The 19,612-nt window shown below is 27.8% G+C and overlaps 3 protein-coding genes across 4 annotated transcripts; all 3 read left to right on the top strand.

Annotated features, from left to right (window-relative positions):
• The first annotated feature begins 2,197 nt into the window (after nt 1-2,197).
• Mrps5 (mitochondrial ribosomal protein S5) lies at nt 2,198-4,665 on the top strand. Its single transcript, XM_083096883.1, has 6 exons — nt 2,198-2,347; nt 2,477-2,572; nt 2,661-3,008; nt 3,156-3,386; nt 3,462-3,661; nt 4,166-4,665. The coding sequence occupies exons 1-6, from the start codon at nt 2,275-2,277 to the stop codon at nt 4,547-4,549; spliced, it is 1,332 nt and encodes a 443-aa protein (XP_082953009.1). The 5' UTR covers nt 2,198-2,274; the 3' UTR covers nt 4,550-4,665.
• Nucleotides 4,666-10,304: 5,639 nt separating this feature from the next.
• LOC145969607 (carboxypeptidase B) lies at nt 10,305-15,565 on the top strand. 2 transcript variants are annotated; one of them, XM_083095664.1, is made up of 9 exons: nt 10,305-10,509; nt 11,670-12,046; nt 12,129-12,228; nt 12,764-12,869; nt 12,978-13,139; nt 13,439-13,652; nt 14,040-14,270; nt 14,415-14,599; nt 14,779-15,565. In XM_083095664.1, exons 1-9 carry the CDS (start codon nt 10,390-10,392, stop codon nt 14,952-14,954), a joined length of 1,671 nt encoding a protein of 556 aa, XP_082951790.1. In that variant the 5' UTR covers nt 10,305-10,389; the 3' UTR covers nt 14,955-15,565. The 2 variants fall into 2 exon arrangements, with proteins under 2 accessions (XP_082951790.1, XP_082951791.1); XM_083095665.1 differs by having other exon boundaries at nt 10,346-10,509; nt 11,663-12,046.
• Nucleotides 15,566-16,079: 514 nt separating this feature from the next.
• LOC145969611 (trypsin-1-like) lies at nt 16,080-18,641 on the top strand. Its single transcript, XM_083095669.1, has 4 exons — nt 16,080-16,150; nt 16,598-16,895; nt 17,649-17,952; nt 18,283-18,641. Exons 1-4 carry the CDS (start codon nt 16,108-16,110, stop codon nt 18,442-18,444), a joined length of 807 nt encoding a protein of 268 aa, XP_082951795.1. The 5' UTR covers nt 16,080-16,107; the 3' UTR covers nt 18,445-18,641.
• Nucleotides 18,642-19,612: the final 971 nt, after the last annotated feature.

Raw genomic sequence — 19,612 nt, 5'->3', positions numbered from 1 at the left:
TTTTATCACGCATTCTCAATTTGAATTGTATTTAGATTGTTAAAAAGTTGAATGATAAAACATCGAATAAAATACACTTAAGATACATTAAATTTGTAGTATTGTTAAAGAAATAATTATATTCTTATAAAGATCACAATAAAACGATAATTTATTAGTTTTATAAAGAATAGATCTATAAGAATATTAATTGATTATATTTGAATTTAATTTTTCACGTATTGATTTAAAAATAGAAGTTTGTGACAAGAATTAAAGTTAATAATAATTTGAATTGTATTTAAATTGTTAAAAAGTTGAATGATAAAACATCGAATAAAGTACACTTAATCTTTAAGTATCGTTAAAGAAATAATTATTCTTATAAAGATCACAATAAAATAATAATTTATTATTTTATAATATATATTTAAATATTTAAATAATTATATTATTTTAAAAATATTTTATAAAATATTAAAATATTTATATATAAAAGTATTAATTAATAACAAAAATATTATAAATGCTTTATTATAGATACTTTAAATGTGTTAAAATAAAACCTGGAATATTTTATACACGCATTATATTATGTGATTTTTAGAGCGAATTATATATACTATTGAGAAAATGAAAAAATAATAAGCAATATATCTATTTTAAAAATAATATATATAAATAATAAATAATTTTTATAAATTACTCACCGCATATCTCTCTAGCTGCTTCAGGCTTTCTCACTGCTTTCTGACTGTCCGATACTTTTCCAGATGTCCTTCTCCTTTCTTCTTCATCCTTTGCTGTTTCCTCATAACACTCATATTCACTCGCGAACAAACAATTAATTATATTTAGTCATATATAGAAATGATCGCGAGACATTTTGCACGGCACTCCCGATCGTGGAATAATTACGAGAAACGCATTTTAATATATCGTATAAGGAATAGAGAAGTACGATTCGCTCGACGTTTTTATGAGATCAAATTAAATACTAATTCGTTAACAAATGTTGTTTTCATTATTGAAATATATATGCAGTACATGTATATTAATACGAATTATAGGATCGAAAGTTTAATATAATTGAAAGTCATGATACAATAATCGTTTAATTAATAATTAATTTAAGAGTATACGACATATATTTCGCACTACTATCTTTACTGCTCGAGTGTCGCCGTGTGAATGATACCAAGACCGTATGACTAGCGCGCTATTGTTTACATTGTCAAGGCCAAACACCGTGTTATTGTCCGTTCGTCATATCGAAATATATTGTATTATATTATATTATATTTTATATTATAATATAATATAATATAAATATGTTAAAGTACGTAAAATATTTCGATGGCGAACAGACAATAATACCGACCTTGGCGGTATTTAAACAATACATATTTATATTATATTATATTATATTATATTATATTATATTATATTATATTATTTTATATGTTACGTATTTTAATACAGCAAATAATTTTTCGATATTGATCATGATCGCGTCTAGAAAAGGATTTAACGGAGCGTCTTGTATACCACTACTTTACTCTTTGAGTGTCGTCGCGCGAATAATAATAGAACCGAAAAAATTAGACCGAAAGACCGTGTTATTATTATTTTTTTATCGAAACATTTTTCAAGACTATGGCATATAAACATTAGCGCGCTATTGTTTACGCCGCCAAGGTCAGTGTTATTGTTTGTTCGTCATCGAAATATTTTACGTATTTTAACATATACATATATACATGGAATATATTAAAGTATATAGAAGTATTTTAGATTATATAGATTTTTTAATTATATGATTATTTATTAAAAGATTGATGTATCATGGGGGGGGGGGGGAGAGAGAAGGAGAGAGAAGGAGAGAGAAGGAGAGAGGAAGGGGGAGGAGGGAGGGGAAGGGAGGGAAGGACCACAAAACTTTATTTATATTATTAGACTATATTAGACTATTATTAGACTATGTTAACTTTATTTATATTATTCGAAATTTATTTAATATATGTATACAAACGTTTTACGTTACTTGTGTTATCGACATTTCGTGCACGTAGCATGGAATACAACCCGAAATTGTGTGTTACCCATTGAAAACATTCATAGATATTGGCTTCATAGTTCATGTTCATGTTTCTTTGTTTATAGAGGATGCATCGCTTTTAGGAATCACCTAAAAGCCGAACATGCCATCTCTCGTTCTTCTCTTTGGATATAAAGTCAATGAAAACTGAATGAAAACTGTGAGCAACTTCGTTGTTTGTTTTATAGGTTTTAAAAATGGCTTGTCGTATGCTACATGTTTGTAGAGTTGTAAATAATTCGATAAAAAATGTTCAATCTGTAAACAATGGTAAGGCAAATTAAATATATCCTTGTCTCTAAATCATTATATGTAATTTACATATAATGTGTATTTAAAATTAATCTATCAACTTAACCCTATACATTAACTCTAATAAAATTATGAAATTGTTTTCAGGTATATGTAATTTATTGTTTGTCAATCACTCACATTTGTTAAAAACACACGTCCCTTTATTAAATAATACGAGAAACTCTACATTCTTTGTGAATAGTAAGTAAAACTTTTATGGATATAGAATGTTGATAGTAGTTTATTTTCACAGTAGAAAATAGTATTTTACTGTGTTTTTGTTCTACAGAAACTGGAGATGAATTATGGAAGGGTGTGACAAGTGTCAGTAATGCAGGAAGACGCAGAGGTAGAGGAAGAGGAGTAGCGAAAAAGAGAGATCTAAACAAGGGGCAAATTATTGGCATGGGAAAAATTCCGATACAATTTCCTGGTCTAAACACTCCTGTGTTTAGAGGAAAAGAATTAGTTCAACAGCAAAAACTGCCTGTAGATCCTGAAAGAAAGCAAAAACTTATAGAATTACGACAAAGTCAGACCAAACCAATGCGAGTAAAATTATCGCCATTGGAACGTGGTTGGACGAGCGCCAGAATGGGTGGCAGAAAGATTGGACCACCGGATCCTATTGGAGAAGGTTAATATTTACGCTATTATTGAATTATAATGGTTAAATCACACATATAAAAATCATGTGATGTGCTGTTTATTTTCAATTTTTTTCTTTTATGTTTCAGTCCTGGTAATATTAGAATCTTATATAACTAATATTTTTGTTCTGCAGATACTTTTGAAGGTTTTGAAACCTGGGTTTTGGAAAACAAAATGATAACTTGTATGACTGGTAATTTAGGGCGCAAGACTAGAATCAGTACATTTGTAGTAACTGGAAATGGAAATGGATTAGCTGGATTTGCAATAGCAAAAGCACCTGTAGCCAGAGCAACCTTAAAGACGGCTAAAAATAGGGCAGGTCAAAGACTAATGTATATTCCTAGATATAAGGAACACACTGGTAAGAAAATAATTGTGAATACTATATAATATAAAATTTACTCTTCCTCTTTTAATATCACTTTGTACTTTTCAGTGTTACATGACTTCTTTACACAGTTTGGGAGTACAAAAATATTTGTAAAGAAAATGCATGAAGGATATGGGCTTGTCTGTCATCGTGTGATAAAAGCGTGTTGCGAGGCAATTGGCATAAAGGACATGTATGCCAAAGTAGAAGGAGCTAAGAATGTAAAACATATTGTAAAAGCATTCTTTATTGGTTTATTGGAACAGGTGTGTATATAAAGTATTTAAAAGCATATTATATATTTTTTATTTAATTTATATTAGAAAAGAAAATTTTTATTTATAGAAATATGTGTATATAATATATATATATATATATATACACACACACACACACACACACATACACATATATACATACATATATATGATTTAGACATTTATTAGACATAAAGCTAAAAAAATGTAAATTGTGTCAAATAATTAATTATTTTATTTATCAATTTATATATTATTAACAATGATTTCTTGTCTACTTAAACTTTATAGAATTGTACATAAGAAATGTAATCTTTTTTTGTTTAGTATTTCAAGCGTATTTTCATAGAACTTTAATTTAATTATTATATTATTAAAAATATTGAATAAAATAAAGAATTAAAGCTGGCTTTCTCTGCAGTCCCATGACAGATGAAATCAGAAATCATACTTTAATTATTGTAATATATCATGAAGCAAATCAATCTCAAAATAATATGGAAATATTTGCAGAAATCATATCAACAATTAGCAGATGAAAAACGGTTGCATGTAGTCGAGTTTAAATCAGAAAATGGGAATTATCCAGTAGTACTTGCTTCACCAACGCAAGTAAGAAAACCAAAAGAAGTGCCATCCAATGAACCTCTCGATTTTACTCAATATATAATGGGTAATAGAGTGGTGTTGAAAAAGAAGAAATTACCGCCATTCTTTACTAAACTTCCGTCTTACAAAAACAGATTGGTAAAACTTGAACGAACGAGAAACTCCGATAAAACGAGAATACAATTGCTAGCGAAATATGGAAAGGTGCATAGTTTTCTGACCGAAAAATATCCAGAGGCTCAAATACTTTATAAGCGAAAGCCACGCGAAGATGAAACAGTAGAATAAAGAAGCCGTATAATTATTATACTTTTATGTATAAACGTTTCAAAATAAAATCTTTATGAATGAAGTGTTACATTAGAAATATTAGTATAAAATAAACATCCATATGAGATTTAAAATTTTTGTCCTTTTTTTCCTAAGCATTCTTTAAGCGAGAACTGTTTCTTTCGCAAGAATATCGAGTAATTTGATTATTTGATGTTTTTTTAGTAGTTTAAATTTCGTGAAAATATTCGAGAGAAAATTAGATTTTATCGTGTTACTGCACATATCAATTAAATGCTATATCAAATATATATAGTGTAAATATTATTTTAATTTTTTCGTATACGAGAATCCATTTTTTATTTCACCGATGTTTTTATAGTGCACCTTGAGTACTTCGCTTCATATGTTTGTAATAAAAGTATATTAAGGCAAATTATTTTTTCAGATTTTTTTGAATATTTTTATCTATTGAAAAAAAAGATCAGACAAAACTGTACATTTTAAAAATGCCAAAAGGCATCTTTTATTCCTGCATTTTCTACAATAACGTACACAAAAATGACATAGATCTATATTTAGCTGGAAAGAAAGAGAGGAGAAATGAAAAATGCATCTAGAGAATTTAAAAGAATAAAAAACAAATCTAAAAATAATAATATGGTGTAAAGATTAATATTATGTATTTTTTTTCATGAAGAATGTAAAGCGCATATTTATGTATTTATTTATTTAAATGAGATTTACTTTAGGGCGCATTCAGACATTCAACTTTAATTTTATTTTCTCTTTCTTATAATTTATATAAATACAGTGTAATTACCTGTAAATACTGTCATTTTTATGTGCTTACATTGCAGAGAACAATATTTCGAGTACTATATTTATGGATAAACATCTGTATAATAAAAAAAGCACCAAAAGTATAATGGTGGAAAAAGGTAATGTTGTAAGCCAGCATAAGTATCAACCAATTATTCCACCGCTTTGTTTCATTAGATTTACAATTTTCTTTTATAATGTTATAAATAAATGTAATATTGTAAATAAGATAAAGATTTAGGCATGTTCCAAATAAATTTATATATTTTACATATGTAATATTGCACATATTAAAAGATGATATCGCAGTTGTAATAAAATACAATCCTGGCAATGTAGTGATTTTTGGATCCGACTAAAAATAATTTAATTTGATTTATTTTTGAGAATTGCGTGCACTACTTGAGAACAAATTATTTTTGTGCCATGTATCACCTGCGTAAAATTTCATGCACAGTATCATATTGTCTGCGACATATGAAAAGCTTCATCGGTGAAATAATGTGGTTGAATACAATTGAGATATAAAAAAAGTAATATAGTACTTGTAATGAATAACGTTAATGTGGAATACATAAATATTTTGTATTTTAGTTTCATGTAATTAAAATGAGATACGACACTCATGATTACTTTAAAAATGTGTCCACAAATATCATTTAACTTCAATAGCTACACATTTGTCAAATTAATACTATTACGTTAAATATATCACCACAGCAGCTTGTTTTAATTAATTTAATCTAACCTAATCAATTATATTATATGCTCCTCATTAAAATGTGTAAAACTGTAACATCGCATGTGTATATCGCACATTTAATACGATTAATATACTACGTAATAAAATGTGTTACACTAATGATTAAATATTATTTTTAAAAGCATGGTCAAATCCACGCAGCATATGCTCGTGTTTACTCGACTCATTCGACATCTGAAGTCTTTGAGAGATTAGGTTAGGTTAGGTCGAAAAAATTATCGTTTGATAGTTGGCATCCCTACAAGATAGGCTGCGCAAGCAGTGCGCGCGTATACAAAATAAATTTCAAATCGCTTCTAGCCTAACCATCTTCGCGTGATTGACTTTACTTGAATTGTATCACGTCGCTTCGAATTATGATACGGCGCCAATTTGCCTCGAATGTAATTCGGGACATCGCGATGCTATATAAGCGTCGAATGAGTACGAATTATCACGCAAATACGATAAATCAAATCGACTCACCGTTCACCGGCTGTTCCACAGGCCGCTCCATTTGCTCGCCTTGGGATGTCCGATTCCGATCTGGATGCACGCAAACTCACACGATATCATCAACGCGAACGCGCGACACTTTATTCGGCACTCCCGATACTCGCTCGCATCCGATAATCATCATCAAAGGCACGAATAACGCGACGCGATTTCGCTCGACCTTCGCGACCACTGACGCCATCACTGAATATTGTCAAAAGTCGCTGTCGCGCACTTCCATCGACATATTATTAAAGTCACGCGATCATCCTTGGACACTCTCAATGCTCGTTCACTCGCGATATTCGTTTACTTACGGTTAAAAGACGCGAAAAATGCGGACGTACGACGATCTGCGTAACTACGTATGACTTCGATTCACACGGATGACGTATGCAATGACGTAACTAACATGGCGGCCGAACCGGTGCGCATTCGTTTCTGCGCATTGCCATTACTGCCTTACTATCTAAAATAATAATTTAATTTAAAATACGTAATTAAAAGTTATATTATAGAACTTGATTTTATAAAAGCGCAGTAAAGCAATCAAATAATAGACAGAGAGATTCGAAATTATTACGGACGTAATTATGGGCCTCGTCTGTTTCTGTATCAAGATAAATTTAATTAATTGAATCACTGATTTTTCATTAAAAATCATGAATTGAAAAATTATTTTAAAATTAATTGGTTTTTGAGAAATAATTCTTTAATTCACATACGCACAATTATATCATGATAGTTAAATATCTTTCTTGATAATATTATTGTAATTTTTATTATAATAGAAAAATTAAATTATCTGAATTATTACGAAAATCCTGATTCATAAGCTCACTCGTCACCGTATTACAATTTCTGAAATTCATTTATGTAATGCATTTTTATTCATTTTCATAACGTGTCGAACTATATCAACATTTATTTTACTAGCTTCCTTTCGCAGAAAACTATTATTTTTATTCGTCACTTTCTCAAATAAATTATTCTCTAATAAATTATACAAATGGATTATCTAAATACGTTACCGTATCTTATATAATTGTCTTTATTATAATAAAAAATATAAAAAATACAAGAATTGCATATAATTTTCTAATATTAATATATTCAATAATAATCTTAGAAAAATGAAAGAATTTATTTTGTGTATATGTAATTACTTTTTTATTTTTAGAAGAAAATTAACTTTGAAATGTAAAATTTACAATTAAATTTAAACAAAAAAAAAGAATCTTTAATTGCCAATTTTGTAAATAAGAATATAATTTTATTGAATTGATATTTGTCAATTATTTCTTATTTATTTTCTTTTTACAGATTCTTGTAAATAACACGTTTATTTAGCACTAACGTAACTTACTATGTATTATTTATTATTTTGAGAAATGGAAAAAAATTACCAATATATCTAAGTTTTTGAAATAAATAAAATGTTTGGTATATATAAGTAAAATATTCATGGATATAACAAAGTGAAACACTTTTCACAGCAAATTGGAATACAATTTTTGCAAAAATTCTTATGTTTTTGTTCTCATTATTCTCGTTTTTCATATTTCATAAACTCATCGAGAGATATGATAGGCATACAATTTTCAGATAAGATCGAATTATATTACATCCTGCACAGGATCTTTTGATATTTTTGAAATATTTAGATTTGTAATGAGTAGCGCAGTTTCGATAATTAACTTAGCAAAGTGAAAAATGTTTAATATATCTCTTTATATGCTGACGTATAATCTGCTATACTGCTTCTGTGTCAAGAGTTTAAGATTTTAATATATTTCATATATATAATATACTAATCGACTTACCAAAATTTCGAAATTTAGCGACAAAAAACATCAGAATCCTCGGAGAATTTTCGTACGTGGTAAATACTTGTAATACTTTGAGCGACAAAATATTGGAGGGAAAACTCTATAAATCTCTCGCGCATGCGTAGTCATCGATCGTCGCAAAAAAACGAGCTCTCTGATTGAATCTTAAATTGTGAAAATATACGTTAAAATCGAAATAATTGGACGTGCCTACTAACAATTGATTAGAAAAACAATGCAAAATCATATTTCTTTTAATTTAATGTCACACAAGTTATTTTTATTTCTCAATTTATACTTACAAGCATCGAAGCGTCGAAGCGTTGCGCCAAAGTTCCGAACCACAATGCACGAATGTTTAGATGCGCATGTTCGTATTCAGATTATGCCCCGAACGCCCTCTAGTTTCATTCGATGAGGCGAACATGGCTGCCGCACCAATCATAACGCTCCATTTGATTTGTATCGACTAGTTGATTCCACAAGTTCGACTTTCCTATCTCAATATTAAAATATACAGTTTATGTATCTAGGATCATAAATCCCCTAACGTTTGCGCACAAAAATGCGCATTTTGATCACTAGAGTAAATTGAACCGTGTTTTAAAATAAAATAAGATAGCTTCTTCGAGATCGTATAAAAACTTTTTTATATTTTACATTATCATTACATATTAGCGGGAAACAAGTGCGTAAACTTGCATTTTCTAAGAATTATCAATCTTTTTCAATTATATAATATATCATAAATAATAATCGTAATCGTAAATATAATCATCCTATGATTATTTTGTAAAAACATTTAATTGGCAAAATTTGCGTAATTATACATAAGATTTAAGAGTATTAATTTTTAATATTTTCAGATTGTATATATGTCAATTGTATATATATGTGTATATATCGTAGTACATAAAATATTGTGACAAAAACGTGACAATATATGTAATTACATATTATTTATAAAAATTAATTGTCATTAATTATATCAATTATATTAATTATATTAATCATAGTAAAAAAATTTCTCAGTACTAATCGCAATCGTGATTTAGAAAAAGAATTTGATGGAACTTTTGCATCATTTTTTTCCTTAAATGCCATTTCAATTTTTAATTACAATAATTGCATATGGTGATTATATAGAAAAGTGGATTTAATACGTACAGTTACGTTGTTTATTTGTACGCTTATATCAGAAAACGTGTTTTGCTAACGGCTAACTTACTGACCTACTATGCGTTGTTCTACCAAACAAATTTGCTGGAACATGTTTGAATAATCAACCAATTTTAGTTTACTGTATTAATTAGTAAACAAATTAATATTTTGTTAATAAATAAATAATTTTTTAAGTTATGCATAGCGTAATTTCAGATAATTATAATAATACTATATGATTTTTTTATTAATAAAATAATATTTTATAATAATAATCACAGATTATTTTATAATAATAATCATATATAAACATTGTTATTCTTAAATAAATTAATTTGAATTGACAATTTTTCAAAATAAATATTTATGCTATTCGAGAGAGAGAGAGAGAGAGAGAGAGAGAGAGAGAGAGAGAGAGAGAAAGAGAGAGAATTTTCTCTCTGAAAACTAGTATCAATAATACATCGAAAAACATACCATATCAAATGTATTATTAATTTTAAATTTTACTTTTCTCTCTCTTCTATATTATTTCAAACTCTATAATATTATCGAAATCAATAATTGCGTTTTCATGCTAAACGATTCAACGATTTGTTCCAATCCTGTCATTCCATTGACATATGATGATTAATCTATATGATGACTAATCACTATATGTATTCAATCCTAACGCTTTCAATATTCCATTCATTAACCCAGAAGCCTCTGATCTACTGTGTGACTAAAGAATAAATGTCATCCAACGCGGAGTTGAAATCCCGTAAGCCAGACTCGTGGGGCAGAACAGTGAAACCATCGTGTTTTACATGAACCAGTGCCGAGCAACTAGTTCCAGCTACAGTCAATGCCAGTCAATGAAGGAACTTTGTAGCGTGCATCCTGACGCGATCGAAGTACATCATGAGCGTCGACATCGATTCGATCTTGTACGTGATCCTCGTAGTTTCAGGAATATTTATGTCATATTCGGTAAACGGTAGTCCGTCTCGCGATAGTTATACAGTGACACATCCGAAATATGATTATTCGGAAGAGAGGATTTTCCAGAAGGATAGAAATCTTGATGAAAAAAGCAGTGGGTTGGTGTCATTAATTGATCAGGAAATTGTGCGATGAGCAGTTTGATGAAATTGTGAATTGTACATTAATATTTTAAAACAATATCAAAATATCAATAAGATTTTGTACACGGAAGGATTATTAGAATAACTATAAAAATAACGCGAAGTTACAGGAGAAACAACGCTCGTTATATATTTTATTTTTCAACAAAAAATGTACTATATGTAATTTTGAGCACATATAAATATATTTTAGATCAAAAGAGATACTCAATTCGATAACTCTTATTTCAAAGTCAGCTTTTTTTAATCAGCTTTTTAACGACATTGGTCGAACTCTGTGAAAGAATCTGAGGAATATCAAATTATAATTCTATTTTTATAAAAATATAATTACCGATTGTACCATTTTTACTTTTAACTTGTTGCAATTATTTTAATTGTTGCAATTATATGATCTGTATTTATTAATTCTTATATTTTGTTTTTATTCCGTAATGTTTAATTAATATAAGATATATTCTTTTGTTTGCTTTCTTTTTTATTCGTGCCTTAGTTTATCTTCTCTTGTAAAGAAGTAGACCGTATATATGTGTTAATCATAAAGAATATTCAAGTTTCTTTACTAGCTTTGTATAGTTGATGCCAAATATACGCAAATTTTCAACATTTTCATGTAAGCACATAAATAATGCTTTTGACATTTAAAAAATATACAAATGATCTATAAACTGTTAACATTGTCATAAACACATTTATAAATCTATATAATCAGAATATCTTTGTAAATATATTTGCAACATTAATATTAATATAATATTTGCAACTTATTTATAACAAGTAATGTATGTATATTTAAAAATTAAAAACTCTTACCAATTTTATATTTATTATAACACACACTTGTTTACTTTTCTAATCTCTAGAAAATATCATAAAATACTTCAAAATACTTAATATAAAATACTTAATATAAAAAATATTTATATCATAAACGTAACAAATAACCAACATATAGTTTCCAGAATATTAATAATGATCAAGAAGTGCGACCGATTTGGGATTCTAAAAACAGAAAAGAAGAAAGAATTGAAGCAACAAATTATTTTCAAGAGACACTCAGGGAATCATCCCAAGATGATGATTATGACAGAGGTTTCTCTCTATTTGGCCTAGTTGAATCCATGCTATCTGTCGTTGCCAATGGACTTAGCACAGTTGTGAGCAGCATTGTTGGCACTGAAAAGAAGAATTTACGATCAAATGTCAATAAAATAAATTATAGAAATTATCAATTAATCAGAGTGTTTCCTAATACGGAAGATAATGTTGCGGATTTGCGTGATTTGAGAGACGCTGAGCCAGAAGACATCAAATTTTGGTCCTTTCCAAATCTTAACAGGTTCACATCTTTACGATTTGGTTTCTTAAAAAATATAATCAATTACTTAACATATTTTTTTATATCGATATTTACTTCTCAGAACCTCCGACATTATCGTCGCACCAGATCTTGTAGCTGACGTTAAGGGCTATTTGAGAGATAAAAAAATGGATTTCAAAGTGTTAATATCGGATATTCAGGTAAAATTAAATATGCATGTTTCATATTCTTCTTTTCTTTACATAAATATTATCGCAAAACATATTAAATATTTTTCAAAATAAATAAAATTGTTTTGAATAACAATTAGTTTTTACATTAAAGAAATACTATTTAGTTAAACATTAAAATTAAAATTATCAATAATCATGAGAACTTTCGAAATTAATTATGTACGTCATTATATGCGGTTTAATCGGAAATTTCAATAACAACAGGTGTTCATGCATAATACTAACACACTTTACTTATAATAATTTCCATGATTTCTTAATGCGCAAAGACATAAAAAGTCATAATAATAAATGAATCATCATTTATTTTATAACGCTAAGTGAAAAATTACCGCATATGTTAATCATTATTCATGCAGCCTATTGATTGATGATTGCTAAGAGAAATGAAGAAAAGAAATCGTACGCTATGTGACATAATTGATTGAAATAATTAATTTTATATGTTGAATTGAATGATAAATTACAGATCTTGAAAATAACTTTAATCTTTGATTAATAGAAAGCAATATCATATCAAAATCCGAAAATGACAAAAGAACAACGCGAAGACTTAGTGACTACTCAAGGTCATAGTATGACATGGAAACGTTATCATCGATACGGAGGTAAAATTATGTTATAAGATATACTTTTTACGATGCATTAAACTAATCTAGTTAATTAAACAATTATCCTTAGTTTGATATATATTGAGTATATTGATATTCTTACAGATATCGTACGCTATTTAGAATATCTAGCTTTTAGGTATCCTAAAATGCTTGAATTAATAACCATCGGCCACAGTTACGAAGGCCAACCAATAAAAATGGCAAAGGTTTCAACAGGATTAAATAAAGATGGGGAAAGAAAACCTGCGATTTGGATCGATGCCGGTGAGTTTTTTTATTTAAGGCAAACATTTTTTCCATAAACAAAACTATAAAAAATATAAATTTAAGGTAGAATTTAAAAAATAATTAAATAATACATTACATATAAATATTGCGAAAAGAATTTTAATAATTTGGCCGCTTCTTTGGTGATTTCTTTTCCTGTAAAAGCTTTTATCATAACTGTCCTTTTTTTACTGAATTTATGATCGACCGGTTTTCGGTAACATCAGATTTGCATGCCTTGACCGTATCTCGTCCCGTTAGACTATCTTTTCGGTGAATTGTCGGTATATTCGTAGGTATGCACGGACGAGAATGGATCGGTAGCGCCGTGGCGACCTACATACTAAGCCAATTAGTTGAGAGGAATTCGACCTACTCGAAATTGTTGGATAATTCAGACTGGATGATCTTGCCCGTTGTCAATCCCGATGGTTACGAGTATAGTCATATCGGCGATCGTTTTTGGCGAAAAACTAGAAGCAATCATGTAGAAAGTCAAGAAGATAGTAGGTAACGAAAAAAGAAAATTCTGTTGTTTATCGCGATTGTGTATTTTAATACGAACGAATAATTAAAGCAACGCATGCGCATGTATTTTTTTAAGTTTAATATACATTTGTATTTTTCGAATGTGATATGTATTAAGAAAAATATTATTCGTTAATATGCTTTTAAAAGATCAATCTTTAGATTAAATTATATACGAAAAATTATATAAATTATATTACGTATATGGTGAGATCTTAGGTAAAGAAAAATGAGAAAGTGTGGTCTAAATTAAAAACACTTTTATAAACTTTATTATATAATTCAATAGAAAATAACGATAAAATTATGGAAAATTATTTATGCCACAATATAAAATAAAATATAGGTAAATGTACAATTTTATTTTAGGTACACACCTAGCAATTTGTTACAGTTCGTAACGCACTATACTAGGTGGTTTTGGACTAAATGCGAAGGAGTTGATCCAAATCGAAATTTTGCATATCACTGGGGCGAGGAGAAGGAAGGGAGAGCTAGTTCAGACCCTTGTCACGAAACTTACTCAGGACCCTTCGCTTTCTCCGAACCAGAGACGAAAGCTATGGCAGATTACATTCTGGCAAATAAGCAACATATTCGGTATATAATTATCTATATTTATTTAATCTACATTTATTATCCCAACTTTACATTTTACTCCTTTGTCCAAATTTTTTATTTTATTAAAAGTACATTTCAAATATTTTATATAAAAGTATTTTGATATTATATTTACATTTTCAGAATGTATTTGACTTTGCATTCTTATTCTCAAATGTGGCTACTACCATGGAGTCATACACGTACAAAACCATCGGATTATTCCGATATGATAAACGTAGCGAAAAAGGCGATTAACGCGATTGCAAAAGTTCATGGCACTCATTATCAACTTGGACCGGTGACAGATCTGATGTATCCAATTTCTGGTAGATACATTTTTACCTATTATTTATAGCATATCATTTATTTCAATTTTAATATGCGATTTATGTGCTCGTAAGAAAGATATAACATACTAATCTACGATCAGATATTAAAACGATATTAAAAAAGCATTTATCGTGATGGAAATATTTATCGCAAAAGAATCCTCTCTGCTTTTCAGGAGCATCCGATGACTGGGCCAAAGGGGTAGCCGGTATAAAATACGCATACACGGTAGAACTACGCGATCGAGGAACATACGGATTCCTGTTGCCAGCGACTCAAATAGTTCCGACTGCGCGTGAGATTTGGGCGGGAATTCGCGCAATCGCCCGCTTAGTCACTTGTAACACGTGAAATTGCTCTATTTATTGAATTAATTAACATTTTTTTCCGAATGATACAGAGCAGGTTAATTCATATATAAAGCGCATAATAACTGGTATTTCTGCGCAGATTGATATTCTATAGAGTACATAGGGCATTCGTATTGAGAAATCGACACTCGAATCGTTATCAGAATAAATAATAGTTAAAATGACGGCGACAGATAGATTTATTACTTAACTGAGATCACAGGAACATATTGACATTATTGATATTATTAACAAACATGCATGAAATGTCAACAAATTTTCATTCTTTACGCATGTACATGTGAATTTATGTTCCTAAATTAATTCCTAGAAAATTATAATTGGATTAAATACTTGAAAATTATATTATATAAAAAATTTTATTTTAATTTAATACATTAAAACTATAAAATTTGTGTTATCTTCGATATGTTTATTTTTGTACATTTCTATTTGTAAATTAAGCGAAGCATGTATTCATGTATACAGACTTATATTTATAAATTAAGTAGACAGATAGAGAGAGAGAGAGAGAGAGAGAGAGAGAGAGAGAGAGAGAGAATTTGTGTGTAATGTATATAATGTAATGTGAATATATTTATTTATTATTTGTTTTACTATTGTTTTACTATATCGATCCTAAACTTCTTTTAGACAAATAATGAAATGAGTATTGCTTTGTGCTATCTACTTAAACAATATACTGGACTGTTTTAATATTTGTTATTTTAATTAACATACATATAATATATTATAAGGCACATAATATTATAAATAAAAGTGATTCTAGTGTATGCTACTATAATATAAATACAGAAATAAATTTTTCTCTTACAATATATATACATATATATGATGCAATAAATTAATAGTAATTAATCTATTTGATCAAAAGGTAAGATTTATAAATTAATAACGAAAGAATTTGTAAATCAATGAAGTGTAGGGCAATAGTCAGTGCACGCTATCTATGCACTCAAGAAGATGCATTATCAAGATGAATCCAAAATAAATGAACCCAAATGCGCATTTATGTCTTATCGTGAGATATTGCGTTATTTCGTAGTATATAAACCGTAAACTGTGTTATTCAACGCAAAGTACCTTCTCTGCTTTTAGGAGTATCCGCCTTTTATTCACTTGATATATCAATAATGCTGATTCAATACCTTTCAATTATCATTCTGGTGTTCCAGAGTAAGTATACATTTTTTTCGATGTGTTACTTGTAATATTTACATTTTCATAAATTGTAAAGCTAAAATAAAATAGAACTTAATATCTTATAATTTCCAATAACATAAATATCGCAATGTATATATGAAATGGGACAAATATCGCCAATATTTTTTTCTAAATTATGAAGTTTGTGTAAATTATTTAACTTAGAAATATTTAACAACATATAAAGAAAATATTTTAAATATTTTAAGTTTTCTAAGTAATTTTAAGATAGATACTTAAAAAACTGTATTTTTAAAAGGAGGATTTATTTCTAAAAAATATTATATTTTGAAATCAAAATAACACTACAAAATAATTGAAATATCAACACATCTTGAATATCAATATATTCAAGATTTATGAAAGTATTGTTTTCATCTAGATATTATTATTAAAAGTTCTCTTTAAAATTTTCCATAGCATGTCTGGCCAGTCCCTTCAGTTTGAAACCTAAAATCACTGACGGTAGAGATGCTACACCGGGTGAATTTCCTTATCAGGTATCTATTCACTCGGGAGATAAATTACTTAACATTCCAATCCATCATATCTGTGGAGGTTCAATTTTGAACGAGTATTACATTTTGACTGCCGCACACTGTGTTAATTTTGTCAGGGAGTTTAAAGTCTTCGCTGGCAAGTATCACATTTCTAAAAATGAAGATACTCAACAAAAAGTTGAAATCGAAAGGATCATCATTCATCCACAATATACGGGGTACGTTTCTATTTCTTTTTAAATAAAAATAGATATCACATTCTCCATAATTTCTAGAAATAGATATCATTATTCTCCATAATGTCTAACTATTAATTTTATTTAATTTCATCAAGAGCCATCTTCTAATCAGAATTTATATTAATTGCCAGACTATTAATATTGTAATTTTTGCGATGTAAATATTACAAAAAATTATAATCTTACAAACTAAAAGATTTCAAAAATACTTAAAAGTATATTTTAGCTAAAGAAATAATAAATTATAATTAATAATAATACATTTATATATAAGATATATATAATATTTATATATAAGATGTTTATGATATAAAATTTAAAAAAGATAGATTATCAATATCATTATTTATGCAAAATTTTTATCCAAATATAGTATTTCTTATTTAAAATTATAAATTAATTCATTGACTTCTTATTATAAATCATTTTATTAATGCAATATTACTTACCGCAATTAAATATCAATTATATCTAAAAGATTACAATTTATTTAAAAGGTTTTAATATAGCAAATATATATGGAAATCAAAATCTCTCAAGAAATTTAAAATTAATTACTTTTTGTAACTATTTTGCAATCTGTAATCCATGTCACGCGATAACGTGTCATCACGTCTTTTTCATAATTTTCGCAATCAATATCCGTGTTTTCCTAACTGATAATATAATAGACATGTCTGGAAGTCATGATATTATCGTAATACTTTAAACTGAATCATATTGTTCTTTCAGAAATATTGCTCCATATGATATCGCTCTTTTGAAATTGAAAACTCCCCTTATTTTCAACAAGAGAGTATCCGCTGTCACTTTACCTCAACAAAACGAGATACGAACTGGAAATGCTATGCTTTCTGGATGGGGTTCCGTCTCGAAAATATTTGACTTGCAACTTCCTGAAGTTCTTCAAAAAGCTACTGTCCTATTGTTGGACAATCAATCTTGTCTGAAAAAATTTCCGAATAATACTAAAACAAAATCAAACCTCTATGATACACAAATCTGCACTGTTTCTAAAAGAATATCCGTTTGCTTTGTAAGTCAAATTAACACATTTTTGCTTTTTTTATTCTCTTTTTCTTTTTCTTTTACATTTAATTAAATTATCATATTAAAAAATGCTATTTTACGATTTTACATTATTAACGTTAATGTTATCTATTTAGCCAATTATTTCGTCAATCTCTTCTGCAAAGCTTAAAACAATTTCTAAATTAGCTTCATTTATAAAAGTTGCAAAATAACTTCATAAATGAAATAATTTATAACTTTTATTCCTAAATATAGTAATAATAGAGAGAATTAAAAGATTATAAATATTTTTTTAAATTAATTGTATAATTTTTTTCATTAATGTTTTTTGTAGGGTGATTCTGGCGGTCCACTAGTCCAATTAGAAAACAACACTTATGTCCAAATCGGTATCGTTTCATGGGGTATCTATCCATGCGGTGCGAAAGACATTCCTTCTGTCTACACCCGCGTAGCTTCTTACGTTGATTGGATTAACGATATTATTAATGTCTGATTATTTATATTAAATAGCTTTTGTCTTTTCTATCGATTATTTATTTGTAAGAATTGTATTACTTAAGACATTATTGTGTGCGCTATTTTCGTACAAATTAAAATAATCAAATTTTTTTAATTGTGAAGAAGAAAATAGTTAATAATTAAAATTTTCCAATAAATACTGATAATAATGACGCTGTATTCCATGTTACAATAAAGAGAACATTAAAAACAAATAAATTCTACAAAACATGATTGTTATATATTTTTTATTTAAAACTCTTATTAATAAATATGAAAAGACAGTAAAAAAAATAATCACACACAATTTTCTAATCTTTTGTATTTTTTACTTCTGTACCATTAAATATTTAAGATACTTCAAATTAATTATTGCGCAATTTTATTAATTTTATAATATGATATTAGTTTAGAATTTAATAGAACTTAAAATTTGCTACAAAATACGTTTGCTGTAAAAACGCGTTTTAGCTGTTTTACTTTATTTATTAATTATCATTATATTAAATCATGTATAAATATATGTGTGTATGTGTGTGTAAAGGTTAAAAGAATTATTACAATGATTTTTTTATAAGTATTTTTGAAATGATGCTTATTTAATTAAATGTATAAAAACTTTTTTTAAGACCATTCTTCTCAGCAATATTTCTCTTATTTTTCTTCTAATTAAATCTTTATAAAAGTTTTATTTATATAAGTATTTTTAATAATAAATAAAATTTTTATATTATTTTTGATTGCTTACCATCGGCTTTATGTAGCATTCTAGTTTAAAAACTAAGTATTCTCTAATATTTTTTTAAGTAATATTTATATTTTATATTTTATCGGAGAAAAAAACTAGCATGTTATGAATTGATTTCAATCACTAACGAAAGCAACACTATGAGCAAACTTGGCTGATGCGGCACTCGATATTGAAGACATTCTCAATGTACATAATTTCTATGATTGACAATCTTTTAACACATGTAAACTTAAAAAAGTTTTTATTAAACTTAAAATAAGCTAATAAAATTATTCATACAATATTAACTCTTTCAATATTTGAATTTTCAAACGCGATTTTCATTCAACAGCAGATTCTCATCTCTCTCGAAATAACAACACATCAAAGTAAATGAAAGAAAGCATAATAAATAAACTTTATTATTGTTTTT

Source organism: Camponotus vicinus, unplaced genomic scaffold (assembly GCF_025532165.1).
Source record: "Camponotus vicinus isolate PSW18456_S1 unplaced genomic scaffold, iyCamVici1.0 SCAF_4, whole genome shotgun sequence".
Classification (NCBI taxonomy): domain Eukaryota; kingdom Metazoa; phylum Arthropoda; class Insecta; order Hymenoptera; family Formicidae; genus Camponotus; species Camponotus vicinus.
The sequence above is the reverse complement of the archived record's forward strand: the minus strand, read 5'-3'. Positions and strand labels throughout refer to the sequence as shown.

Coding starts and splice junctions, on each gene's coding strand:
- Mrps5 (XM_083096883.1), top strand. CDS start 2,275: ATGGCTTGTCGTATGCTACATGTTTGTAGAGTTGTAAATAATTCGATA. Junction 2,348..2,476: donor TGTTCAATCTGTAAACAATG/GTAAGGCAAATT, acceptor AATTGTTTTCAG/GTATATGTAATTTATTGTTT. Junction 3,387..3,461: donor TAGATATAAGGAACACACTG/GTAAGAAAATAA, acceptor TGTACTTTTCAG/TGTTACATGACTTCTTTACA.
- LOC145969611 (XM_083095669.1), top strand. CDS start 16,108: ATGCTGATTCAATACCTTTCAATTATCATTCTGGTGTTCCAGA. Junction 16,896..17,648: donor ATTCATCCACAATATACGGG/GTACGTTTCTAT, acceptor TTGTTCTTTCAG/AAATATTGCTCCATATGATA. Junction 17,953..18,282: donor AAAGAATATCCGTTTGCTTT/GTAAGTCAAATT, acceptor TGTTTTTTGTAG/GGTGATTCTGGCGGTCCACT.
- LOC145969607 (XM_083095664.1), top strand. CDS start 10,390: ATGAACCAGTGCCGAGCAACTAGTTCCAGCTACAGTCAATGCCAGTCA. Junction 12,229..12,763: donor TGTTAATATCGGATATTCAG/GTAAAATTAAAT, acceptor TTTGATTAATAG/AAAGCAATATCATATCAAAA. Junction 13,653..14,039: donor GAAAGTCAAGAAGATAGTAG/GTAACGAAAAAA, acceptor ATTTTATTTTAG/GTACACACCTAGCAATTTGT.